The sequence below is a fragment of the Petaurus breviceps genome, unplaced genomic scaffold, assembly GCF_028583685.1.
Source record: "Petaurus breviceps papuanus isolate PSGF00001 unplaced genomic scaffold, PetGlider_PUasm1.0 91023, whole genome shotgun sequence".
Lineage (NCBI taxonomy): Eukaryota > Metazoa > Chordata > Mammalia > Diprotodontia > Petauridae > Petaurus > Petaurus breviceps.
The window spans coordinates 6,687,242-6,714,091 of NW_027187398.1; the positions used below are offsets into that span (position 1 = coordinate 6,687,242).

The 26,850-nt window shown below is 45.1% G+C and overlaps 2 protein-coding genes across 3 annotated transcripts in view; one reads left to right on the forward strand and one right to left on the reverse strand.

The window, feature by feature from the left end:
• The first annotated feature begins 11 nt into the window (after positions 1–11).
• LOC138153659 (immunoglobulin superfamily DCC subclass member 3-like) lies at positions 12–15,945 on the forward strand. The gene is made up of 14 exons (XM_069077958.1): positions 12–342; positions 2,805–3,125; positions 3,614–3,758; positions 3,852–3,982; positions 6,340–6,477; positions 6,717–6,875; positions 7,631–7,796; positions 8,200–8,450; positions 12,632–12,796; positions 12,902–13,090; positions 13,244–13,351; positions 13,611–13,758; positions 14,221–14,344; positions 14,556–15,945. The coding sequence occupies exons 1-14, from the start codon at positions 300–302 to the stop codon at positions 14,583–14,585; spliced, it is 2,118 nt and encodes a 705-aa protein (XP_068934059.1). The 5' UTR covers positions 12–299; the 3' UTR covers positions 14,586–15,945.
• Positions 15,946–16,545: 600 nt separating this feature from the next.
• Positions 16,546–26,850, reverse strand: part of GATAD2B (GATA zinc finger domain containing 2B) — a 111,268-nt gene continuing 100,963 nt past the window's right edge. For both annotated transcript variants that reach the window (XM_069077960.1, XM_069077959.1), the window contains 4 exons: positions 24,722–24,924; positions 23,327–23,437; positions 22,817–22,934; positions 16,546–22,212 (listed from right to left, as the gene is read on the reverse strand). In XM_069077960.1, the coding sequence (XP_068934061.1) occupies positions 22,079–22,212; positions 22,817–22,934; positions 23,327–23,437; positions 24,722–24,924 (566 nt within the window). In that variant the 3' untranslated portion in view covers positions 16,546–22,078. The remainder of the gene's footprint in view (positions 22,213–22,816; positions 22,935–23,326; positions 23,438–24,721; positions 24,925–26,850) is intronic.

Here is a 26,850-nt window from a genome sequence, read left to right on the forward strand (position 1 = left end):
GGGGGGGGGATGGGAGGGGGGAAGGAAGGCATGAGACCAAAGGCAGAGACAGCCACTGCATGAGAAGGGACGGACGGAAGGCTAGGAGCCTCTAGCCCCAACTCCCAGAACTCGGCCCCCCTCCATACCCCAGGCTCCCTAGGAGCAAGATCAGAAGCTTCCCTCATCCCCTGGTGCCCCCCAAGTGTGGGCACACAGAGCCCAGGGTTCTCTAGGCTGAAGGCAGCAGAACCAGGGCTGGCAGGGGGAGGCAGTGGCTGCCTGGGGACTAGGAGGGGGGCCGAAGCAGGGCCAGGGCCATGGGGCTGTGGTTGCTTGGACTGCTGCTTCTGCAGGACTGGGGTAAGAGGGAGAATCAGGGGAGCAGATAGACACAATGACACCCAAAATGGAGTAACGAGGGAATGATCAGAAGGCATAGAAAGAAATGGGGGGAAATGGAGAAAATGAAGGTGATTAGACATAAGGAAAGGGGGGAAATGGGGAAGACGGGAGAGATATGGGAAGAAAAATAAGATTGAAGGTGAGAGACAAGAAGGATGGGGAGAAAGGTGGGGCAAAGGAAAAAGAGAAAATGAGATCTTTGAGACAAGGAGTGAAAAGAAAAAAAGAGAAAGATGAGGAGAAAAGGGAAGAGATAAGGAAATGGAGAAAGCTAGGAAGAAAGATGAGAAGTAAAACTGGCTTATCTGAGTTCATACCTTCCCCCAACAAGTGTGCTGAACACAGTCATTACTCAACAAATATTTGTCAGTGATTGAATATATTATTATTAGTAGTAGTAGTAATCTCATTCTCATTTTGTGGAGTTCAGATCGTAACAGTTCTAGGACAAGTTGTTATCTGGCTATTCTTTCATACTTATATTCTTTGAGTTATTGAACAGGTAGATAAAATAATTGCTTTTTATTATTACAATATGATAATTAAAAAGTATTATCTTATACTCATCTGGTTCAGTGTAGTGTTCAAGTTGCTATCTTGCTATTATTCTTTTATATTTAATGTTCTGCAGATTATTATTATTATTACTGGAAAAGAGACCAGCAAAAGGAAAGATTTAAGGAAGAAGATTAGAAAATGGGGGAATGGAAGCAGAAGAGAGGAGAGCACAGTATAAGGGAGGTGAAGGAAAAGAAGGAAGAGACAGATTGAGGGTAAAGAAAAAATCAGTGTAGGAAGAAAAGGGAAAATCTGAGTGGGCAAAGGGCAGGAAGCATAATCCTAGGGTTTTGGGGACCAGGGTAAAAGCAGAAGAAAGAGAGTATTGGATGTACTTGGGGGAACAACAGCAGTTCAGTGGTTTGAGAGGGATAGAAAGAAAAACAGTAAGGAACAGGGAGTTACGGTGGGTGAAGCCTTTTGGAAGGGGAGAGAAAGGGGAACCAGATTGAGGGGTTGAGGAGTGGGAAGAGGAAAGATAATAGCCCCAGGAGTAGCTGGAGAGTTTGGGAAAAGCCAGGCCAGGCTAGCTAGAAGAATGCAAGGGGCTTCACCATACAGATTCATGGGTTTTCCTGGTCCCAGTTCCCAAAGATCAAAATGCACAGAGGGAAAGAGCTCTGTAGGGGGAAAGGATGTGGGCGTCTGGGATTGGGGTGAAACAGGGCTTTCAAGTCTAATTTCATGATCCATTTCTAGACTTCAAGTGTCCCCCTGCCTCTGCATTTGTATGTTAAGTCTTTGTGTGTCTAATTAGTTATGAATCCAAGTGTAGGTCAGGCACATCTCCATGCCTCTGTGTATAGATCTTTGTCTATAGATGTGTTAGAATGTAACTCCATGAAGGCAGAGGTCACTTGATATCTAAATTTTGTATGTCCTTTAGGGCCTAGTATAGGGTTCTGCGCGCACAGTAGGTGCTTATTAAATGTTTGTTGAATTGAATTGAATGTATATACGTACATGTGTGATTCTTTAGATGAGATTGTCCTTGTTCATTTGTACACATTTGTAGGTAAATGTGAATTGAGTGTGTATCAGTAGATAAGTGAAATTGTACTTTTGTATTTGTGGACATGTCTTGTGTGCCTGTATGTGTTCCCATATGTGTAGGTGTTTATGTGTTTTGATGGCAGGGTATATGTGTGTATTTGTGTGCCTAAGTGTACCCTTGCCCTGCCTAGCATTGCCTAGATGGGGTGGGGTTGGGGGGGACGAGGAGAGGAGTCAAGGGAGTCCTGGGAAGCTGACCTTGTGGGCAGACAGGCAGATGGGCAGGCGGGAGAGGGAGGGGGACGAACCCATTGTCCCAGGGGGGAGCACAATGCCCATGGCTCGGCCCCTGACCCTGCCATTGTGCCCGCCCCGCCCCCTCCTTGTTGCCAGGGCCTGGCTGAAAGAGGCCATCAATCAAGGCCTGCAGAGCCCCAACCCAGGCCCCGTCCCAGCCAGTCCTAGCTCCAACCCCAGTTTCCCATACTTCGTCCTTAGCCCCAATTTCAGGGCCCTGCCCCATCCTGCCCTAGTCCCAAATTCCCCTCTGCTCCTCCATCTTCAATCCAAACCACACCCACATCCACCATTGCCTTAAACTTACACCTCTGCCCCACACCTCCTTCTAAGATATCTTTTTCTGCTTCTATTCCTTTTTAGCCTCTATCTGATTGTCTTCTCAGGGGCAAGGCTATAGGAGAGAAAGAACCAAGGCAGAAGCCAAGGAGACCTTTCTTTAGGCCAAGAGAGCCTAGCTTCATATAGAAGAGAGAAGGGACTATGTGGGAAGAAGGGAAGGGGCTCAGGGGACACTGAGATTTTCCAGAAGGATCCTGACAATACCCACAGACCCTGCCCCTTCCCTACAGGTGAAGCTGGAGGCTCTGAGCTGGCCTTCGTGCAGGAGCCACAGGATGTGGTGGCACTGAGGGAACACCCACTGCTGCTGAGGTGCCAAGTGGCAGGAGAACCACCCATCACCATCTCCTGGCAACGGAATGGGATGCCCCTGGGAAACAACAGTAGTACCACCTTGATGCCAGATGGATCTCTGCACCTTGGGGGCTTCCCGAACCGCCATGCCTCTCAGGGTTCATCCCTACTTTCTGCCAGTGTCCATGAATACAACTGTGTGGCTCAAAACCGCTATGGACGGTTGGTGAGCCGGAGGGCACGGGTACAGCTGGCAAGTGAGTGATCTGGACTGCCCAGAGTAGGCACTGGGCCACAAGGGATACCTCTGGGGTTTGAGCAAAGGGATTGGAAGGGGGTACGTGGCTGGAAAGGGTAGACTGGAAAGGTGGGGTCATTGGGGGAGGATCCAGGAGGCTCTCTGAATGCTCTAGGCACAGAAGTAGAAAGTGGGAAAGTGGAGGGGGGTGATATGGTTTCTGCTTTTTTTTTTTTTTTTTGGAGGACAATTGGGGTTAAGTAACTTGCCCAAGGTTACACAGCTAGGTTTTTGTTTATGTGTGTGTTAAGTGTCTGAGGCCTGATCCGAATTCAGGTCCTCCTGACTCCAGGGCCAGCTTTCTATTCACTGCACCAACTACCTGCCCCAGGGCATGGTTTGTGAATGACTGGAGATGGGGCAAGACTATGGATCAATGGGGTTAATGGCTTGGGGCAAGGGACTCTAGAGGGTAGGGTTCAGGTACTGGAACCTTTGTCTTCCTAGGTCTATCTCGATTTCACCAACACCCTGAGCCGATGGTGGTAGAGCAGGGAGGTGTTGCCCGTTTCCAGTGCCTGATCCGAGGGGTACCTGAGCCAACTATCTCCTGGGAACACAACCGCACTGCCTTGAGCCCTACTAACCACAGGTGAACAGGAAGTTCCTGGAGTTGGGGGAATACTGTAGGGAGAGGGTCAGGATCAGGAAAGAACCTTAATAATCTCTCCATTCCCTCTGGCAGATTCACCTTATTACCTACAGGCATTCTGCAGATCACAAGTGTTGGGCAGTCCGATGTAGGGACTTACAGATGCATGGCACGTAATATAGCCAGTACTCGATACAGCCAGGAGGCCCAACTTACACTGAGCGGTAAGGACTCAGTAGAGAAGACAGAATGAAAACCTAGGGTACTGCCATTCTACTCCCACCCCAGCCAAGGCAGAGATGGGGAGAGAGCTGGATCTTTGTGTGTGTTTTTGGATGTGTGACTGTGAAAGTATGTAGCCTTTTAAGCTAGAAAGGACCTCCGAAGGCATTTAATTCAGTTTCTTCATCTTACAGATGTATGTGACTGACTGTGAGTGTGTAATTATGACTGCCTGTAAGAGAAATTATGGTACACGGAACTGTGTTTCTGGGTATGTTTGCATGGTACTTTCCCCTGACCTGGAGGTCGGAGGGCCTGGGGATGTTAACAGGAGAATAAGAAGACTACTCAAAAGAGAGATTATGGACAAGGATGTGGGGACGAGACTGTTAAAAGGAGAAGGCTGAGGGTAAGGAATGGAGGTGAAGGCAGGGTACAGACACCGACCTCTGCAGCTGGGACTTCAGCAGAGCCCTGAAGATTTAGAGCTGGGGTGTCTGTGGACAGAGCAGATTCCTAATGTCCCCTGTGCCAAGGCTCCCTTCCCCTCCCCCAATTCCATATCAGGCAAACTCATGGAATCTATAATAAAGAACAGAATCACTGAATAAGTATACATATTTTACTGGAGAAAAGGCAACCAGATTTCTCTAAGGAGAAATCATGCCTAACTAATCTATTAGAATTCTTCAACGAGCTAAATATGCATGTGAATAAAGGAAAGCCAGTGGATATAATCTATTTAGACTTTCAGAAAGCCCATGACAAGATTCTACTCCACAGGGTATTTTAAAAATTGAGTCCCTATGGGATTTTTTTGGGGGGAGGGAATCAAGAGGAGGAAGAAAAACTGTTTTGTCATAGATAAGAAAATGACACAAAACAAAGTGTAGGAATAAATGGATACTTCTCCATATAGAGAAGGCTTACAGAATGAGGTTTCTTAGAGATGATGCTAGAAGTTCTTTCCACAAAACATTTTTGTAAATTATCTCAGGGAGAGAATGCACAGTGAAATCTATAGACTGACACTCAATTCTCCTAGTAAAATGGCGGACATAAATTTCAGGAAGATCTCAAGAGGTTCTGAGAGTGGGTAGGTGAGTGGCAGCTGAGTTTTCACTGTGGACAAGTACAAGGTGAGGTATATAAAGGGGAAACATCCCTGACTCAACAGGCTGAGCAGACTCTGGAGGGATCAGTGATGAGGAAGAGGATCCAAGAATCCTTATAGACTGTTTCCTGGATATATGTTCTTCACCAGTAAGAGCCAGCAAAATGCTAGGTGTCTTCAGGAAGGTTCAATGCCTTGAGTGAGGGCTGGTGCTTTTCTTGGTATAGAATATCCTTAGAGAGTTGCCAGGTACAGAGAGATTTAAGTGATTTTCCTTACACAGCTAGCAAGTGTCAAGATTTAGACTGGGCTACCATTTAATCTTAGGAAAGGAACTGGAAATAAAGCAGGGGCCATCATTTAGCTCTGGCACAGAACTATAGCCATATCTTTAATAGTGGGTCCTGCCTCAGGGCCATGCACTTCCCAGAGAAAGTCTGAAGAAAATTATGGAGGGGATGTGAGGGAATGAATGAGTGGAAGAGTTTCTGAACTCAGACAGAAAAGATGAGGACCTTTCCAGAGGATATGATTGAGACTAGAAAGTGGTAAAGGGGATAAATGGAGTGAATAAAGGTGGAATGACTCCCTCACCCCAGTCCAGAACCCTAGGAGGAAGAAGGTTGTTCTGGAAGCTTACAGGAGCAAATTTAAGGCAAGTATGAGGATTACCTTACATTCCTGTGGTGTATGGTAGCACATCCTCAAGGAATAAGAGACGAAAATGTAAATGTGGTTTTAAAAAAGCGTGTATTCATTAATGCCAAATGGATGTTTCAAGATCAGTCCCTGCTTTGTGAAAGTGAAATAAGGTGGAACAACACCCTTCCATTTCCATAGCCTCTGGGGTAGAACACAAGGTTGGGGCTTCTTCCCATGCCAAGTTGGAATCCCCATTATGGACTCAGCATACTGTTTCCCATATTAAACTGTACTCTCTTCTCCCTCCTCCCTTCCATCAGTCTTATCTGGGACTGGCTCAGGGGTTCAAATTTTCTGAAGTTTCCATCACCCCCTTTTATCCCTCTGCCTTCTCCTCACATTTCCCTTGCTTTGAGCTGGATGAGATGCAACCCAGCTTGGATATTGGGGAATAGCTGCAGGAAAGGCTAAAAACATACTGGGGGATTGGGAGGTCAGGGCAGGGAGTAAAGATGCCCTTAGCTGGGGGCCCTATGAGAAAGGGATGGGGCAAAAGATGAGCCCCTTCCTCACCCCATTTCTTATTTTCATGGCCCCTGGCAGTGTCTCCCCCAAGGCTGCTTCAGGAACCAGAGATTCTCTCAGGCCCTCAGAACCTGACGCTCACTGTGCACCAGACTGCAGTGCTGGAGTGCATTGCTACGGGCCATCCTCGACCCCTGGTCTCCTGGAGTCGCCTGGGTAACAGAGGGGAGCTGGAGTTGGGGGATGGGGAGATGACTGGGGGCAGGGGCACAGAATCACACTGACAGGACCCCTTTCTTCTTCCTTTACAGCTCCCAAATCTCTCCCCACCCTTCTTTTTTCCCCATCTCCCAGACCTATTCCTTCTCTTTTGATTTTCTTCCAGTCCTTTGCCCCTTAGGGAAGGGGGTTATACGTTGTTATGGTGACCTTGATCCCCATCCCCTTTCTTCTAGATGGTCGCTCCATTGGGGTAGAAGGAATCCAGGTCCTGGGCACTGGAAACCTGATGATCTCAGATGTATCTGTCCAGCACTCTGGAGTATATGTCTGCGCTGCAAACCGACCGGGCACCAGGGTCCGGCGAACAGCCCAGGGGGTCCTTCTGGTGCAGGGTGAGCAGGGGTGGGGGACAGTAGGAGTATAGCAGGCAGAAAGAAAAGACAGCTCAGGAAAGGTGAGTAGGACTGAGCAAAGTCAGGAAACCTGGGTTCATGTCTGGGCTCTGACACTTTGACTTTAAGCAAGTCACTTAATTTCAGCTTCTGCTCCCCCATCTTTAAAATAAGGATGCTGGTACCCACACTACTGATTAAAGGGGGTTGTCATGAGGAAAGTGCTTTATAAACCCTAAAGTGGGCCCAAAATGTACTTCTGTTATTCCTCTGCAGCTGTGTGACCTCGAATGAGTCAGATGCTAAAACCACCGGTTCTCACACCCTCTAGCTTGTTGGCTCATTTACTCACTTGCCCGCCTGCCCTTGGTGGGAGGAGAGAGGCAGAGGCGGGGTGGGGTGGGGGGAGGCTCCTGCAGAGGCCTTGGTTCTCCTAACCCATCAGAGCAGCCTGGCAGTCGGACTGCAAAAGTGATGGATGGGCGCCCGGGGCAATGAGATGCAGCCCTGAGCCCTGAATGTATCAGCTGGAGCTCCAGCCTGTTCCCACAGCCTGGGTGGGGTAGGACATCAGACTGGAGGGACAGCTGAGCCTCCAGCCCCCTCCTCTCTCAGATTAGAGCACAGTCCCAGACCCCTGGTGGTCCCCTAGCAGAATTTCCAATCCCCCACAAGAAGTCTGCCAGGGGAAAGAAAAAAGGCAGATTGGGTAAGGGATAGGGGTATTATCCTACCATACCTCCTCTCTTTTTCAGCCCCTCCAGAATTTGTTCAGTGGCCACAGTCTGTGCTGAAACCCCCTGGCAGCAGTGCCATCTTCACATGTGTGGCCCATGGCGTTCCTGAACCCCGGTTGATCTGGCTGAAGAATGGAAAGGTCCTGAGCCCTGGAGATAATGTCAAGCTCACCCACAACAACAGGTTAATGTGCCCTCCCACCAACCTACACCCATACTGCCATAGCTAATTGCCCCAATATAACACACATCCACATAACTACCAATAACTGTTCCCATTACATACACATCCATGCAACCACAGGTATCCTAACACACACTAACCACAGTTAACACAATGCAAACCACATCCATATAACCACAGGTATCTTAACCTTCTCATATACCTACAGACAACCACAGATACCCCCACCTATACAATCACAGAAAAAACCTTCTTTTCCTCCCCTAATCCCCACTAAAAAGAGAGTACAAGAGGGACTACAACCCCTTGGGAAAAAGGCCCTGTTAAAAGATGAGACACAGGAAGGATTCTTATGCCTGAACAGAGACGATGTGCTAGCACTGTCTCTGCATCTCTCTTCTAGCACACTGATGTTGGCTGGTGTCACAGCAGAGGATGAGGCCATCTACCAATGCGTGGCAGAGAACAGTGCAGGTTCCAACCAAGCCAGTGCCCGCCTGGCTGTAACTGCAGCCCCAGAGCCACCCCCGGTTCCACGAGGCCTGCAGGCCTCTGCCCTCTCCGCCTCCACTATCCGAGTCTCCTGGGAACCTCCTTCTACTGATGACAACCCCAGTATCATTGGCTATGTGCTACATCTGCAGCCTGAAGGAGGTGGGCAAGGGTGGCAGGGCATGGGTGGTAGGGAGAGGAAACAAATTCAGTGGAAACAGCAGTAAGATTGGAAATTAAAAGAGCTGTGTTCTGGTTCTGGCTTTACTATGCTAAGAAGTATCACCTTATGCAAGCCGCATCTGTGGACTAAATCTAAGTTTATAGCTTCCAAGAGTAAAAAAATAGTCATCCTGTTGTACTCTGACCTGATCAAAGTCCATCTGGAATCTTGGGTTCAGTTCTGATGGCCACAGTTTAGGAAGGACAGTAATAAGCAGGAGAATCTCCAGATGAAGCTAACAAGGATGGAGAAGCTACTTGAATTTATGTTATATGGGAATTGGTTGAAGTAATTAGAGGTGTCCAGAGAAGAGAAGATTCATGGGGATAGAAAAATTTAAGATTAGTCTAGGGAAAAGCTTCCTAACCCCTAAAGTTACCTAAAAATTAAATGGGCTCTCTCCAGAGGCCATGGATTTGCCTTACCTGAAAGCTTTCAAGCACAGGATGGAGATCACCTGTCTGGGATACTAGGGATTCCAGTTTAGATGTCGTTTGGAACAGATAGCCTCTGAGGATCTTTTCAACTTTGAAATTTAATGACTACCCTTTCTTGACCTCAGTTTCCCCACCTGTAAAATGAGGTTGTGCTAGATGATCTCTGAGGTCCAAACCATTTCAGAAGTTCTATGTCACTGGCATATTCAATCAATCAAAAAGCATCCATTAAACCACAGTGCCTAGGTATCAGGTACTGCACTAATTACTGGGGCTACAAAGACAAAAGGGAAACAGTTCTAGACCATAAGGAGTTTATAATTTAGCAAGGGGAAACAACATGTGCATATATAAGTTTCTATAAAACAGAAGACAATTTGGTATGTCTAGGGAAGACACTAGCAGCTGTGGGGATCAGGAAAGGCTTCCTGTAGAAGGTGATCCTCTTTCAGAGGCAGAAGTGAGGACAGGGCATATTCCAGGCATGAAGGAGAGCCATTACAAAGACAAGGTGACCCACTTTGGCGCTAACATAATGTTTATGAAAGGGAGTGAGGTAGGTCAGCTTCAGCCTGCGAAGAGTTGAAACAGAGGAGGTTTATATTTTATTCTACAGGTAACAGGGGTACATTGGAGCTTACTGAATAAGGGAGTAGCTCAGTTAGCACCTCTTCAGCAGGGTTGTGGAGAGTGGAGATCAGAGAAGGAAGAGATCGGAGGGAGGGAGACCAAGGAGACTGATGAGAAGGTGCCTGAACCAGGGTGTGAGCTGTGTGAATGGAGGAAAGGAACTGGGATGCAACGCTACAAATATTGTGGAGGTCAAAATGACAAGTTTGTGAAATGGCTTAGATCTGTAGAATGAGAGTGAGGGATTAAGGATGAGACCTAGGTGTGAATCTAGGAGAGTGGAAGAATGGTGGTGATCTCCACTGAAAGAGAGTTAGTTTTGGGGAGAAAGACAATATTCGAAGTTTCAGATATGCTGAACTTGAGAAGGATGAGTAGAGTTTAGGACAGAGGCTAGCATTAGAGATAAGATCTATGAGAGTCATAGCATAGAGATGATCATTAATAAACCTGTGAGTTGATGAGATCACACAGAAAGAGTGTAGAACAGGGGAATCTTAACCTTTTTAAGATTTCTAAAGATATTTAAGATAACATTAGTTTTATGGATCCCTTGGACAGTCTGGTGAAAAAGCCTATGGACCCCTTCTCAAAATAATCTTTTTAAATGTATAAAACAAAACCCATAGGGTTATAAAGGAAACTAATTATGCTGAAATGCAGTTATCAAAATATATGAGTTTTTTTAATTCACAGATTTCAGGTTAAGAATCTTTGGTGTGAAGGGGAAAAAAAAGAATTTAGGATAAAGCCTTGGGATACCCCATAGTAACGGCATGTGATATGGGTGATGATCCAGCAAAGAAGATTAAAAAAGGAGCAGTCAGAATTATTAGAGAAAAACCAAGAGAGCAGTGTCATAAAAACAGAGAGAGAGAGAGAGAGAGGGGAATCCTGGAGAGAAGGGTGGTCCACAGACCGTGTCAAATGCTGCAGATTGTTCAGGAAGGATGAAAATTCAGATGATCTTCACTGGGTTCCTGCTCCCTTCAGAACTAAGTCCAAACTCCTTAGCATTTTAAACCCTCCATAGTCTGACCCCTAACCTATTTTTTCTAGACTTGGTTCCCAATGCTGCTTTCTGTGTACCCTCGACATACCACTCACTGGACATTTAACAGATATCATTAGACCTGGCTTGCATTTGAAATCCCTTTTTTTCTTTTTTTAATATATCCAACTTCATTATCCACTGTGCTACTTAGCTTTCTGAATGAAATTCAACCAATATTTAGGAGCAGAGCATTATACTAGCTGCTGAGGATACAGATATGAAAGAAGGTGAAACCTCTTCCTTCAGGAAGCTTTTAGGATACAAAAAAAAAAAAAAGAGAGAGATCTAAACAAAATTCTCTAGGAAAACTTGAAGAGGGAGAATAATTTCTGGCTAGGGTGGGGAATGGGAAATAGGAAGAAGGTGGTACTTGACCTGGGCCTTGAAGGAAGCAAATTTCAACAGAGATAAAGAGTGAGTGGATTCTCATACTTAGGAATAATCTGTGCAAATTCATGAGATACAAAAAAATTCAGTACTGTATGGTTCAGTATCTTCAACAATACTGGACTTGAAGTCAGATTACCTAAATTTGAATCCTGGTTCCCCTACTTAGGACTTAGTGACCTTGAGCAATTTACTTCCCCTCAGTTTCTATGACTCTAAAATGAGGCACTTGGAGAAGCTAATCTCTAAAGTCTCTTCAAGCTCTAAATTTATGATTGTTTCATTAAGGAATAAGAAATAGTCCAGTTTGTCTGGGATGTAAAGTTCCCAAAGAGAATTATTTCAAAATATAGGTAGAAAGGTAGGTTGGAACCATATTCTAGAGGGCCTGAAGTACCAGATTAAGGAGTATGTGGTTTATCTTCTTGTGGTACTAAAAAGCCACTGGAGGTTTTTAAGCAGGGGAGACAGCCATTAGGAAAAGAATTTGTAGCAGTTCTGATGGATGTATTGGAGGAGAATAAAAATAACTTACTTTATACTAAGAGTGCTTTAAGGTGTATAAGGCACTTTTCTAATGACAATTGAAGGAAGTAGGTAATACAAATATTATTAGCTCCATTTTGTAGCTGAGGAAAAGTCTTGGACATTGGTCCTGCAAATCAGTAAGTGTTTGAGGCAAGATTTGAACCTGTTCCCTGACTCTTAGGACAACACTATCCATTTTGCCACACAGTCCTCAAAGGAGAGAAATTCTAACGAGGAAGTCAGGTCAGAGGTGAGGAAAGCCTAAACTAGGATGGTGTTAATATGAATGAAAATGAAGATGACTAGATGAACGAAATAATAGCATTTATTAAGTGTCGGACACCATGTTAAGCACTAGGGATGCTACTACAAGCAAGCAAGTTACCGCCTGTCCTTAAACAGCTAACATTCCAGTGGGGGAAGAGAACCCATACAGGGGAACTAGAAGGAGAAGGTGCTGCCATGTTGCATGGTTTGGAATTGGCTGAAAGTGACATAGAAATCCAGTTCCAGATAAGATTAGGTAAAAACTCAACTGTCTGAGCACAAAGCCCAAGGGGCTGAATTCAGGATCCAGTGGAAGGGTGATGAGAATGGCCAGTGTGAAGGCTGAGTGGCTCAGGAAGATCTGGGACACGTTGTGGAGGTGTAATTAACAGGTGATAAATGCAATAAGGAGAAAAAAGCTAAAGATGACTTCAAGATTTCAAACCTGGATGACTTGTTGGTTGGTAGTACAATCAGAAAAATAGAGAAGAGGGCTAGGGTTTCTTTTTGGGGGGGGTGGGAAGGGAAGATGAGTTTCATATGGGACATGGTAAATCTGAGGTACCAGTAGGACATTCAAATGATGTCTAGGAGCCAATTTGGAGCTATGGGTTGGGAGTTTATAATAAATTAGACTGGATATTTAGCCCTAGATGTTATCTTCACAGTTAACTGAAGCCACAGGAATGGATGAGCTTGCCAAGGTTTTGAAAAAGTGTAGCAAGAAGGCAAAAGAGCTGAGGACAGACAGTCATAGGAATGATGGAAGTATAGACACAGGTACCAAGTTACTCCTTCTTCTTTACCCCTCTCTCAGAGGCACCTGGCAGGGAATTGCAGGAGGCGGTGAGCAAAGGGACTTTTGAACATGTTTTCACCAATCTTGATCCAGCAACTACCTATTCCATCCGTCTGCGGGCATATTCTGCTGAGGGTGCTAGCCATGACTCTCCTCCTGTACACATCACCACCATGGGCAGTGGTGAGTAAACTCAGACCCTACCTTTCTCCCCAACTGTCACCCCAGTCCCAAATTTTTCTCCCCTCTCCCAAGTTTGATGAGCTCAGTCAGTCTGTCTTCTTGTAGCTCCTGCAGCCCTTGGCTTCTACACCAAAGTGCTCAATGCCACCTCAGTTCAGGCGTCCTGGGATCTGCCTCCCCAGCCTGGTCTCATCCAAGGCTTCAAGCTCTTCCACAGAAAGCTGCCAGCTGCCCATTTTGAGGGACCCCACCTTTTAGCCAGCAGTGCCAGCTCCTTCCTCTACACTGACCTAGGTGAGACTCAAACCCTGGGTACCGAGTTCTTGGCTGTGTTCCACTCCAATCATGCACCATCCTTGCCCCTCTGGAAGCTCAGATTTCCTCTCTGCATTTCCTCAACTGACCTATTCACCTTTTCTCTTATTGCTAACATTTCATTTCCTCCAGAGCCTGCTGCCCTATATGAGATTAAGCTTCAGGCCTTCAACAGAAATGGGGATGGAAACAGCACAGCCCGTTTTGTCTCATTGCGGGATGCCTTGACAGCAGACACAGGTAGGTGGGGCCTGGGAAAACCAGGGGGAGCATTGTTATAGGGTAGGCGGTGCTTTTGTCTCCCTCTGGAGGGCACCTTGGCCAAGCTTTTCTCCCCATATTCCTTGGGGAGAGGGGAGAAGTTGGGACTGGGGTGACAGCTGGGGCCTTTTTATAAAAAAAGTTCTTGAAACACTGCTGTTGTTGAGGTTGGTTAAAGGGGTGAAGTAGAAAAGAGGTCATCCTGATAAAGATTGTTACCTTGTGCCTTATACCACAGATCCCAAGGCAGGATGCCCCTGCAGCCAGGATGGGAAAACCCCATTCATCGGGAACACCCCTATGCCAGGGGTGTTTGTGGGTATCCATGTGGGCTTTGCTGCCCTCATCATCTGTCTCCTCTGCCTCCTCCTGGGTTGGCGTCATAGGTAAGGAAGAGTGGGGCTGAAGGGAAAGAAACAATGCATGTAAAGTCCAATCACTATAGAAGCTTCAGCTATTGATATGTGAAGTGGTTTGATGGAAACGCTAGACCGGAAGTCACCAGACCCGAGTTCCACATTAGGCTCCAACAACCTCTATGGGGTGATCCTGGGCAATTTCCAACCTCTCTGGTAATCAGTAAAATCATATTTGTACTACCTATTTCATAGGGCTTTGTTGAGAGGAAGAAAATGCTTTGTTAAGTGCTATATGTTCCTGTGGACTATGTGAGTGTGAATTTGTGGGGGAACTGTGTTCTATTGGAATGGAAGCAGAAAAAACACAAGTAGAAGGGATGAACCAAGTCACTTTTTTGTTCCTGTAGTTGGGAGAAATGTGGAAGGGGGGGCAGTGAGGAGCCACTGGGCGTGAGGATACAGTTAACCTTTTCTCCACCTGGTCTTCAGTCTCCTCTGTAGGAAAAGATCTAGGGAGCACTGGACAGTACCCCCAGGCTCTGCTGACAGGGCCTCATTAGGTCAGCTGGAGAGTGGCGGAAAACCTGGAGAGAGGATTGAGCTCATTTCCCAGGTAAATGGGTAGGAGGTGGTTGGTAGCTCAGGGAGAAATAATGGGATGGAATGGAATAAACATTTAAGTGTCTGTATGTTCCAGGAAATGTGCTCAATGTTTTACAAATATCTCATTTGATTCCCACAAAGCTGCTGGTAGGTATTGGAATGGTCATCTATAACAGAAACCCTGGTGCTTTGCACCCCTTCCTCCTTATCTTCCTCTCTAGGTCACTGTGGAGCAACAGTCTACAGCCTAGGGGGTCTTCCTCCCTGCTCACCCTGAAAAACTTCGGAACCACCAAAGAATCTACCTCACCCTACCCTACTTTCAAGAGTCAGGACAGAACCAAAGCTACCTCAGCACCTGGGTAGGGGAAGGGGAGAAAGTTTTCTCACTATCATTTCTTCATTTATAGTCCTCCCTTCCAGTAAAGGGAATTTGGGGGGCCAGATTATGTCTCCCACCACACCAAATACTCAGGTGAGAGGTCTACTCCCCACCAGCTCCCAAACTCCTGTCCAGGTCCCTCTTCCACAATCCAGAATCTGTCTCAATCTAAATATGACTTCCCAAAGATGTATAGCTTTAAGGGTCTCCCCAAAAGAGGGAGATGGGGCAAGGGGTTCCGTTGTCACATTCTTCTCTATTCTACAGCCAGACCCTTTTCCCTCTTACCCAACTCTTCTTCCCTTTTATTCCTCTCCTGATTAAGCTCAGATGAGTCAGTTTCCTGACCTGGCCACGCAGGCATCTCTTTTCCGATCTCAGCAGCTCAAAATGCTTCAGTCTGCGTATTTGAAGGTGCTTAATCTCAGTTGCCTACCTCTGAATTCTTCCCGAGCCTAGTCATCGTGTGTGCCCACATGCTTCATGTATGTTCAGGCACATCTTCTCTTGAGTAACCAAAAACACTCCAAACCATCAATGGAGGTTTGGAGTTTGGAGGGGTGTTAAGTATTATCCTGCCCCACAATCCAAAGCAGTGGCCTTCTCTAAAGGCCCTTATTTTCTTTCTCTCCCATTTGACTTCTATTTTCGAATGCAGAGAATTTAGTTTGAGTCAGTTATGTTTTTTGCAGGCATGAACCCCTAGTAGAATAAGCGCAGAGGCTGTGGGCAGCTCCTCCTAGGGGAAAAAATTCATTTTCCCCCTCCTGCCCCATCAGTGCCAACCTTTGGGGCAGAGGAGCCTCTGTAGCCCTTCCCGTTCCCCAAACAACCTTCTTGACCCCAAAACCAAAGCCTCCACATCCTAAGCCCAGCCCTTCACCCACTTTTCTACGTCCTCCTAGTATCATGCCAAAAAATTCTGAGAATGGACAGTGGAAGGATGTCAAGGGCTTAGGTGTGGACCCTACCCAAACCCTGCGCTCATAGAGACTTTGCTGAGTGATGCTAGTACCAATGAAAAACTTCCAACAAACCCAATCCCAGACACTCCAAATACCCTCCAAGATAGGAGCAGAAGCAGCCTGACCCAAGAGTAGTGTGAAGGCAGATTGGAACGGTGGTTAAGAACAGCCAACACACAAAACCTTGTGGAGAAGGTACCTGTTCCCTGGAGTACCCTGGTGCTATAGCTTTGTTGGAAATAAAAGCCGAAATGGAGAACACAATTAAGAGTTGAGTCTATGCTCAAAGGCAGAAAGGAACATTTTGAAGGGTGAAGTGACAGGGTTGTTTTTTTCTTGTTTAAAAAAAAAAAAGTAGGGAATAAGATAATACTGTAACTCTTTTGTGTATGGAAATGGGTTCTTTACTTTTGGGAGCAAGTGGAAAGTCAGTCAGGGAGATGGTGTCCTCTCTTTACGCAGATATCAAAGGCTTTTGATTTAAAGGGCTCTAGGATTGTAGGGGATATCTTCTCCCACTAACCTGTCACTAAGACTTGTTTTACTACTGCTATTCCTTTTTGTATGTTATTCTAACAAAGTACTCTTACAAAAAAGCAATATTGTTCCTCAAAGAGGATAATGTGAGCAGTATGAGGACAAGGCAGGAGGGAGGTGTTGGTTAACTAGGGCAGGTGTAGGTGGTGAAGTATAACAGACAAATTTCACCTTTTGCTTACCAGACAGCAGAGACAACATGGAGACAGAGGGCTAAGTAATATTAGCCAGTTTATTCCCTCATGCTCCTGGATAGAGGGTGGCTACTGCTCCCTTCCCACCCTTCCAATCCCAATCCCCATGCCCAAACCATTAATCACAGGAAAGTTTAGAAACCATTCCTTTCTTTATTAAACATAGCTTGCAAGTGATAAATATTACAAAGTTTTTTTTTTCTTTTAATCCTTTCTCCAAAAATTAGCTTATTATTTGAATCTGTCACTGCAGAAGCGCTTGGCAGTATCTGAAACAGATGGGGGTGTATTTGTCCTTTTGAAAAAAACCAGTTTCTATTGGTCTTAGTCTTTTTATTTCTTTCCCAAAACACAATGCAGAAAATAAAAATGAAGAGGCAAAATAAGGAAACTTAGAGTTGTGCAAAAGGGTCTTGCTCCCTCCCCCCTCCTGCCTGCCCCCACATAAGGAAGGGCATTTCCTAATCCCTCAACTCCCACCCCATATATCCCACCGCTTCCAGACTTCATCTAGTTGAGAAATTGGAGGAAGCTGATGGTGGGCATCTCAGTCTTCAATGTTGGGGGTGGGATGGGGAACCTTGGTCATCTAAGGGGTGAAGTAGGAAGAAAAGATGTGCCTAATTCTCCTCTAACAAGGAGGTAGCATCCAAAGTCCTGAGGTCTCCAAAGATAGAGTATGTAGGAGAGACTTCTACAGTCAGCCCAACTAGAAACTAGTATGTGGGAGAGACTTCTACAGCCAGCCCAACTAGAAACTAAGGGCATTTGCACCTATCCCCAAGGCTGGCCCAATAGCCTTGGGTGGGTGGGGTGGAGGGGAGACCATGGACAGTTGTGTCTCACTGGGCACTCAAGACTCACATCAAAGAGATCACTATCACTCTAGCCATCTCCCAGACACAACTCTGCTGCCAATCTAAAGAGATGCCAACTTGAAGGGACCACTGGACACCACCAGATTCTTCCTCCCAGTCATTCTAACTTGTTCCTCCATCCACTTCTGTAGGTGGTACTTGGGGAGGGACAAGAGATATTTCAGGAATCAATCTAGTCCAAACTTGTTTTTAATTTTGTCCAAAGTTACCCAGCAGAAATCATGATTATAACTCTTCTCTTAAATCCCTCTCACTACTTTATCCCTCCTCTATATGAGGGTCTCTTTTAATTCTGCCTCAACCATCCCCACCCCAGTAAGAGCCATGAGCTTCCAGCTCAACTAAGGCCTTCATCTCAATTCATACTGATCACATGGGTTAATAATGCTCAACTGAATGTGGTACTGGATTATATGAAACCTTCTTAGGATGACAATTAGAAGAGTTTCTTCCTACTTAGCCCACGTTTCCTCCCCTACCAACCTTCATAAGACAATTAGCCCAGGTTCTTTCCTCTGAATAATGTTTTTAGGGTGTGGGGTGTGGGAGAAATCTCTGGTTTAAGAAAATCTGACACTGTGGTTTGTTATATAGTAGGTATATTGTATATATGCTGATGCAATCAGAGGAAAAAAAAACAGTGCAAATACAATTACAGTTCATAATACTTGGTTTCAATGCCCCCTGGGAACTGTTCCGTTCCTCAGCTACCTCCCAGTCCCCCAGCATCCCCCACTTCCCCCAGAGTGTCAACCTAATGCTGGGAAAGGAGGTGGGGCAGCTGGGGTGGGGGGAGGGCTCTGCCAAGGCAGTGCTGGTGACCTGGAGGGGCTGCTCCAGGGTGGGGAGGCAAGGCACAGTTGAGGGGGAGGGGGGGCATCTCCAAAGCGGGGTGGGGATTTAGGGAAGCCAGCTGCCAAACTGGCCTATCCCCTTGCCCCATCATCCACAGCCCTGCCTCCTAACCCCCAGAAACCCTTTTGCACGGATCATACACAAACGGGCACAGTACAAAATGACGTAACACAGTTTCACAATATCCATGGCTAGGGCTTTTTTTTCCACTTTTTTCATGTTTTTTTTTTTTCTACACAATGTACAATTCTTCCTTTTTAAATGGATCAAGAAATAGCTTATATACACGAATGAGTCCTTGTTATAACATCTCGGCAGCAAATATCATAAGCTAATGAAGATCTCATTGGGAGAGGGAACCTGGTCTTGGGGAAGAGGGTAGGAGTGGGGAGGGGAGAAGGGTTATGCTTTTAGGATTGGAGAGGATGGGAAAGAGGGATCAAAAGTAAAATATCAAGAAGCATCTTTACAAAGCAGTTCTACAGCTAATTCCTTTAAAAAGGGAAAGGAAAGGAAACCAAAGCAGGAAAACACTTATCTGCATCTTTAAAAAAAAAAAAAGATGGAGAAAAATAAGAGGGGAAAGGAGAAGGGAAAGAAGAAAAAAGAAAAGAGAATAAAAGAGCAAAGCAGGGAAGAGAGAAAAGAGAACAGAAATTTCTACCATACATTACATCCAAAATGTGGAAAAAAATACTTATTCCAGGACAGGTAGGGGACTGGATGCTATGGTCAATGACAAAATAAAAATGGGACCTCAGTTCTCACTTGTTACTTTCCATCGAAGGCCTTTTGCCCCGACTCCATCCCTAGCTTTAGGGAGCAGGTGCTGCTTACAGCCTTCTGGACCCAGCTTCCCCCAAGCACCTCTGGAGATTAATGTGGGGAGAAGCCATGCAGGATTAGTGCACCCCTCATACTGCCTCCATATTAAGCTCCAGGCTTCAGAATTAAAAGGAAGACTACCAGAATAAGAGGTATTTTCTTCCTTCCTTAAGGGATGCCCTACCTAAAAGGATCTCAGCTCAGTGTCCACATAGTCCAGGGCCACAGGGAACCTTAGATAGATACTCGGGACACAGAAGACATGGTGATGGGAAATTATAAGGAATCTTGAAAGGGGAGAATAGAGACAAAAGAAATCAGTGATGAAAGGGAGAATTTGGGGGGAAAGGGAAGGGAGGAGAGATGGAGGGCTAACACTTTACCATGATTCAGAAGACCATATTGGCCAATCCACCCAACTAACCTCTGAAGGAACTGGGGGTAGGGAGGGAAGTAGGGACCAGTGGAACAAGAACCAAACCTCAGCTAATAAGCAGAGGATCACAGAATTCTATGATCAACAAGCAGCATCTGTAGCTTGATCTTAAAGAAGATAGAAGAGGAAAGTAGGGAAGACATGCTGCATTTCTCCCTCCACCACATCACATAATTTCCCTCTCCCTGGAAGTAGGTACTAGACTACAGGTTTGCCTTCATGCAAAATCACCTTATACACCCATTTCCAAGGCCAATACAGTGGTAGTTGGTTCCTACGGTAGGGAGCTAAACTCAAGGCTGGGATTGCCACCAGCCACATGGTATTGCACATTCTTTTTTTCCTTACTTTTAATCTCAAATGACACACCTGGGCACCTTGTACCTCTGGGCTGGGGGAGTTGGATACATGACAGAAATGGCACTTTATCATGTGTTTGTGTCAGGGTAGAAGGTGGAGAGGGGAAGGAGAGGCTAGAGAGACATGCCATACGGCAAGATGACATAAGAAAAGCATTAAAAAAAAACCTTCCAATTTTGTGGAAGAGAGAGAAAAACCAAACCAAACTATTCATCCAGTGCTTTCAAAGCACAGAGCAAAGAAAAGATGTAAGAATATATATTTATATATATATATAGAATTTTAAAATAATCCCAGAGCCCACCCAACACTATTCCCCCCACCCCCACCCCATTTACAGTCAGGGGGTACCACACACCCCATCAGACAACACTCGCAACAACAACCCCATCACTACCGGTTACTAGCTTCTAGCTTCCAGATCCTTTCACCACCAGGGAGTCCAGACACAGGCTGTATCTTTGCCCCTCTATTAAGTGCTCAATGGATTTTGGGGAGAAGGGAGGAAGAAAAAAATTGGGGAAGGCCCGTGGGGCCAGTACAATCACCCGAAATGGCACAGGGGTGTCAGGAGTGGGTGGAAGACCAAAGCCTGGTGCCAGCTCCTTTATCCCTATTCCAAACACCAAAAACCTTTTGGGGGAATGTGTAGTCTTTTCTTTCTTTCATTAATTTTTAAAAGTGCCTTTTTTTTTCGGGGGTGGGGGCATCCTGGCTGATTTTGGGAGCAGGGTTAAGACCTCACACTCTTTCCCCATGCCTTTCTTTTGGGCTTGCTATATTTAGGGGCTTCTGGCAGTTTATTAAGAGCTAGAAGGGTGTGTGTTTAAGGGCAGTACACCTCAAAGAAAGTGTGGCACCTTCCCAACCCCCTCAATCCAAAAGGTAGGCAGACTGGGTGCTAATTTCCTCCCCCCATTCCCAGAATGACATTGCACAATTCAATTCATTTTCTACATTAGTAGCAATTCCCAAACAAAACAAAAACAAAAACAAAACTAATAAAATTCTGAAAATACTTTAAAAACCAACTTTAGATCTCAGAAGCAGCCTCTGAAGCTGGTTTTGAATTGAGACATTTGGCTTGGTGCAATAACAAATTTGCCAAGGGTATGGTCAGGATGGGGCTCCCAAGTGGGTAGGAAACCTTTCCTTCCTTTATCCTCCATATTCAGGAGGTAAATGGGAGCGAAGCCAGACTGCAAAGTGAACCAACCTTACCTTCATGGAGAAAACCCCTTCTGTTCTTCCTTCCTCCACGACTATTCCTCCCCTTTCCCAATTTACTCACTCCCATTCCAACTTCCAGGTCCCCCAGTCAAATTCCGCATGGAGGTCAGATAATGCCTTTCACCTTTAGTGTGGCTGGTACTACAGGTAGAATGGACAGATTAGGATGACTTTACTGGACTAAAGTTAGGCCACCTACTTACCCTCAAACAGACTCCTATCTTTCCAATAGAGTCAAAGATTATCCTTGCTCCTGGTTCTTGTTGTTTAGGAGGCAGAACCTGTTAACAGTCCTCCCTAGTTCAAAATCATGCCCGTGCTCTCCCGCCCTCATTAGTACCATGGTTAAGTACTATGAGTGCTGTGTTTTAAAGCTTCTCCCTTCTAAAGCACCTGTCCCTCATTCCCAGAGACCAGCTACAATGTTCCCCTTTCCCCTAAGAAATCCTATGCCTCAGAGCCTGGGGGTGCCATTCTTCCTTTTGTGTTGCCACTAAACTGCACTGATAAAACATATTCACCCCCTAACCAGCCTTAATCACCTCATGCCTTTTGGCTGGAGCCCCACCCCCCAAGAAGAAAACCACTGCAATGCTCCTATCACTTAAGTGGATATCTTTGTTAAAAACAGAAAGCAAAAAAAGGGGGAAAGAAAAGGGTTTAACCGTCCATTGAACAAAAAGGGAGGACACAAGACATCAGTAAAAATAATAATAATTATAGCATAAAAACAAGCTTCAGAAACATGTCAGAGGGCACAGATTCTCCCTGGGACCTCACTCTGACCTCTAGTGGGGTGCAGATCCACCTCTCACTATCATAGAAAACTGAAGAGAGAAGAAAAGAACGGCAGAGGAACAGATCGCTGCAGTGTGGAAAGAGGGGAGGCGGCAGGGAGGGGCATGAGTATGTGTTTTCTTGTTGGTTTCTTTTTTTTGTCTTCTGTTTTTTTTTTGTTTTGTTTTGTTTTCCGTGTATGGTAGGCACCAGTACAGGCACTGCATGCGACGGAAGTTAGGGGCAAAGGGAGAGAGGGAGGGAACAAAGGGTTTAGGGTTGGGGCAGGGCAGGTGGAATAGGCGTTATTTCTGTCCACTGATGGACTGCGATATAGACCGGGGTGGGATCATGTCTAAAAGGTACTCCCGCTGTCGGTCTGCCAGGCTGGGTGCTTTGTGTCCCCCGATGCCAGTGTTCAAGTAAGCAATATTAACACCTAAAGCCAGGAGACAAAAGGAGGACAGGTGTTATGGGATAAGGGAGCACCTCCTCTCCCACCTTTCCCTTATTCCCCCCTGCCCAAGTAAAAAGGTCTGATGTTGGTTTGCCTAGCGCCAGTCTACACTTGTCCAGTTTTATTTTAGTAACAACCTTCCCCTTTAGATACTCTGGAGGAAGAAACTTCTTAAAATTTTATCTTGGGAGAGTGAGTAATATCCTAGAAACAAGGGGATAGTTACTTGGGAAACTGGTAGTGAAAGAGGATGAAAAGCCTGATTTAGGTAGGTGGGGGCATAGGGGAAAAAGAAGAAGAGAGCTACATAACAAAGATATGGATGTTGCTCAGTTCTATCTTGATTTTTGGCCTTGGATTGTGGGGAGTATCACTGATCCATTCAGCTTCTTATATACCCTACTGTCTTGGCCATATTAAGCTCTAGAGTAATATCAAAGGGGAATTTGTGCTTTAAGAGGGAGCAGCAGGCACAAAAGGGAAAATTTTTCTCACAGGGGCTATCTAGACCCTATGACACTGGGTACTACCCAGACAAGACTCTGGCCAAATCCCAGAATAATACCTTCTTTTTTCTTTCCCTTACCTGGCATGCCAAGGAGGCCTCCTGCCACAGACAGCTGGGGTGCCTGTGCAAAATTAGAAAGCATGGAGCGGGCAGATGTGGGGATGCCACGCTGGAGAGTGCTCTGGGGCTGTGGAGCCTGTGGGGATGAGGAGGCAACAGATAACTGTGAGAATGGATGGTTAAGGGGGGAGTCAAGATCATGGGTGAAGACTACTTTCCCAAGGGACAGAGTCATTTCAAGAAAAAGGATAAAAATCTCATCCCCTGATCCCGTTATGATGTTAATGGTGCAGTCATAAGCCAAGAATCCATACTACTAAGGGAGATAGGCAACTGAATGCCCAAGTTCTCTGGAAAGAGAAGATACAAAGCTGTTTCCATCTTGACTAGAGATTAGAATAAGGTCACAGCTAGGAATCTTTGGTTGCCAATTCTTCAATACAGGTGTGGTATGTGGGCAGCAAACAGAAGAGGGGAAGACAGACAGTATGGGAAAACAGAAGGCCATGGGAAAAAAGAGATTCTCACCTGCCGGAGTGTATGGTGTCTCATGATGGTCTCTTGCTTACTGACACTGGACACAGCTGGAGCTGTGGTAGGGGAGAGAGCTGCTTGCTGCTGTAGTCGCTGTTCAATTTCCTGCCAGGAGCCAACACATAAGCTTAAGAGAAGAATATACTCAATCTCCTAACTAGGAAACTGAGGAGCCTTTGCTACCCTTCTCTTAAAAGAGTCCCATCAGAGACCAAATTAAAGGATCTTTCATGCTAAGTATATTAAATTCCCTCTTCTCAGAAGAGCTCAACTGGAGAAGAGAATGGCTAGCTTGCTGATTTGCCTGTCCACAGGTCCTCTTCTTGTTTGGTGATGCTTTTGAGCAGATAGCTGCTGGAAACTGGGAAGTATGGATGGAGCTGGCAGGTGTAATTAGAGCTGGTAAGTCAGTGAGAAATTATTTTTGACTTTTCCCTTCACTACAGTCTTGTTTTCAGGTACATCTGTAAATTGGGCCCCAGCTATAACAAGTAAGAGAGAGTCTAGAGAAAGAAAGGGGACAAAAGGGGGAGGCTTGGTCTCTAATACTTGTTTATTTTCCTTGGTCTTCTTGACATTCATTCACTGAATTTTGAATAATAAAAGTGTCAAAAGAAGCATGATTCCAAACTCTATGACATGCTGAACTCACTGGCCTTGAATTGAGCCTAAAATGTTTTCCACAAATCTAAGATATGCTTACCTCTCTAAAGACCATTTGGATTATGACCAGGTTTTCCCCTATCATCCCTCCCTTCACTGTTGACTATAAATGACCACTTCTCTTGAAGAAAAACATTTATGGTACAAAGCATATTTCCCTCTCTTCTTCATCCTGAAGAAAAATATGGAAATTTCTCCCAAAGAAAATGAGGCAGAGAACAGAAGAGGCTTATTTAGGCTACAAGGAGAACCAAGGTCAAAGAATAGAAAACCTCATACTTTCCAAGCTCCAAACTCTACTTCCCATTACTACCTCACAGTCAAAAACAGTTAGATCAGGGCAGCTAGGTGGTGTAGTGAGTAGAGCACCAGCCCTGGAGTTAGGAGGACCCGAGTTCAAATCCTGCCTCAGACACATAATACAAAAACTAGCTGTGTGACCTTGGGCAAGTCACTTAACTCCAACTGCCCTCCAAAAGCAAAAAAAAAAACAAACCCTACAGTTAGATCAAATGGGGTTGAGGAATATAAAGAGGCATCCCCCCAACCTCAAAAAAACCCTCAACCCCCTCAAACTTTAGATCATGAGGTATGGTTCTTTAAAAGCTGTGAGGAAAACATGAATGATTCCAAACTACTACTTCCCACTCTGTGAAAAAATTGTCTTGCAGGGCAAAAACTGGGCAATCTAATTCTAGGTTTCTGAACTAGAAAAAGGTCACTTACCTGTTCCTGCTGTAGGGCTTTGACAAAGGCATTCTTCAACCGGTTAGTATGCTCAGCCTTTAGGGCCTTTTTCTGGTTGGAGGTCATGCACTGCTCACACAGAATCTTGCCATTCTTCTCTTGCTTCCAGTGTGGGGTAAAGTCTGTGCGGCACTGAGCACATACAAATGGCTCCACCCGCAGAAGTGAGGCACAACCTTTGCCTAGATGGTATCAAGGAAAGTGGTAAGGTCATACATTCTCCTTATCATCTTGTCCCTGTCAAACTGTTATTTCCCATAATATCTCTCACACCCAAACCTTTCTCTTTACTCACATGGACATCATTTTAGTTCAGGAATTCATCATCTCTCACCTGGACTATTATAAACCTTTCTAATTGGTCTTCTTGCAACCACCTTCTTTCCATGCCTCCATATAATTGCCAAGTTAATGTTATTAAAACTTAAGTATGACTCTTTTGCTAAAGAAGCTCCTCCTGACTCTAGGATCAAATACAAACTTCTCTAATATCTGTTTCATATATTTTTTTTGTTGTTGCTTTTTTGGAGGGGGGAAGGTAGGGCAATTGGGGTTAAGTGACTTGCCCAAAGTCACATGGCTACTTTTTGTGTTAAGTGTCTGAGGCCGGATTTGAACTCAGGTCCTCCTGACTCCAGGGCCGGCGCTCTATTCACTGTGCCACCTAGGCGCCCCCGAACTCGTCTAATTTCTAAAGCCCTTCACAATCTAGCTCCAATTTAATTTACCTTTCCAACCTTATACTACTCCTATTCATAAACTCTGTGGTTCAAACTGACTTTCTTGTTATTTCTCATATATAGCATTCAATTTCCCATCGCCCTACCTCTGCACTGGCTGTCCTTCAATGCCTGGAATGTATTCTTTCTTACCTCACCCCTAACTTTTAGAATCCCTTATTTCTTTGAAATCTTGCTTAGACATATATTCTTCACGAAGTCTTTCCTGATCCTCCTCTCTCTTTCCTCCCATCAAAATTACTTTAATTGTATTCTGTTGACAGTTACTTAGATATAACGTTGTCTCCCTGACGGAATTTACATTTGCTGAGGGCAGACACTGATTTTTTTCTGGGTATTCTCAGCAACTAGCACAGTGCTTGGCATATAAAAGGTGCTTAAATAAAATGCTTATGGGGTGGCTAGGTGGTATAGTTAACTGAGCACTGGCCCTGAAGTCAGGAAGACCTGAGTTCAAATCTGGCCTCAGACACTTAACACTTACTAGCTATGTGACACAATTGCCCTGTATTCCCCCCTCCAAAAAAAAAAAAAAGCAAATAAAATGCTTATTGATTAATTCCCCAAAGTACTTAAATTCTGATATAGGCAAAGAAGAGAAGCTTCTGTTATCGGTATCAGAAACCCATTTAACAAAGTGAGTAGCCTGCACTTCAGTCAGGGAATGAATGTATTAGTTCCTGTTTACCTATATTCCAATGATCCTCCTTTATTTGGTGAGACAATTGGGGTTGAGTTACTCAGGGTCACAAAGCTAAGCGTCTAAGGATGGATTTGAACTCAGGTCCTCCTGACTCCAGAGCCTGCTTTATCCACTAAGCCACCTAGCTGCCCCTCCAATGATCCATTTTTAAAAATGATGTATAAATACTATTGTATTCAAGTGTGGATTCTACAGCTGTGCAGAACACCTCTAGATCACCTCACCAGAGTCATCTGGTGTCTGTAATTCCCTTCTGACATAGCACCAAACACACTGTCACACAAAATTAACATAAAAAAACATGTTCTAAGCACTGTATAGGTACTTATGTGCATTATAATAAAAAGAACCATGTACTAGGTCCCTGTTTTCATAGGGTATACTAACTTAAAAGACACAAGTAGAATACATACATAAACAGAATAAAAATACTTAAAATGGGCATAGATTTGCATTAATGATTTTTGATGATAAATCATCTCACCCAAGTGGATCAAATGAAATCATATTTGTGAAGTGACTGGCACATATTAGGTGCTTACTATATGTTTGTTCTCTTCCTCTTAACATCTCTGTGTAGCAGAGTGTTGTATTTTGAGGTAATTAGGTGGTAACAGTGGGTAAAGTACTGGGCCTGCAGTAGGAAGACTTGAGTTCAAATGTAG

Coding starts and splice junctions, on each gene's coding strand:
- LOC138153659 (XM_069077958.1), top strand. CDS start 300: ATGGGGCTGTGGTTGCTTGGACTGCTGCTTCTGCAGGACTGGG. Junction 6,876..7,630: donor GGGGGTCCTTCTGGTGCAGG/GTGAGCAGGGGT, acceptor TCTCTTTTTCAG/CCCCTCCAGAATTTGTTCAG. Junction 12,797..12,901: donor CATCACCACCATGGGCAGTG/GTGAGTAAACTC, acceptor GTCTTCTTGTAG/CTCCTGCAGCCCTTGGCTTC.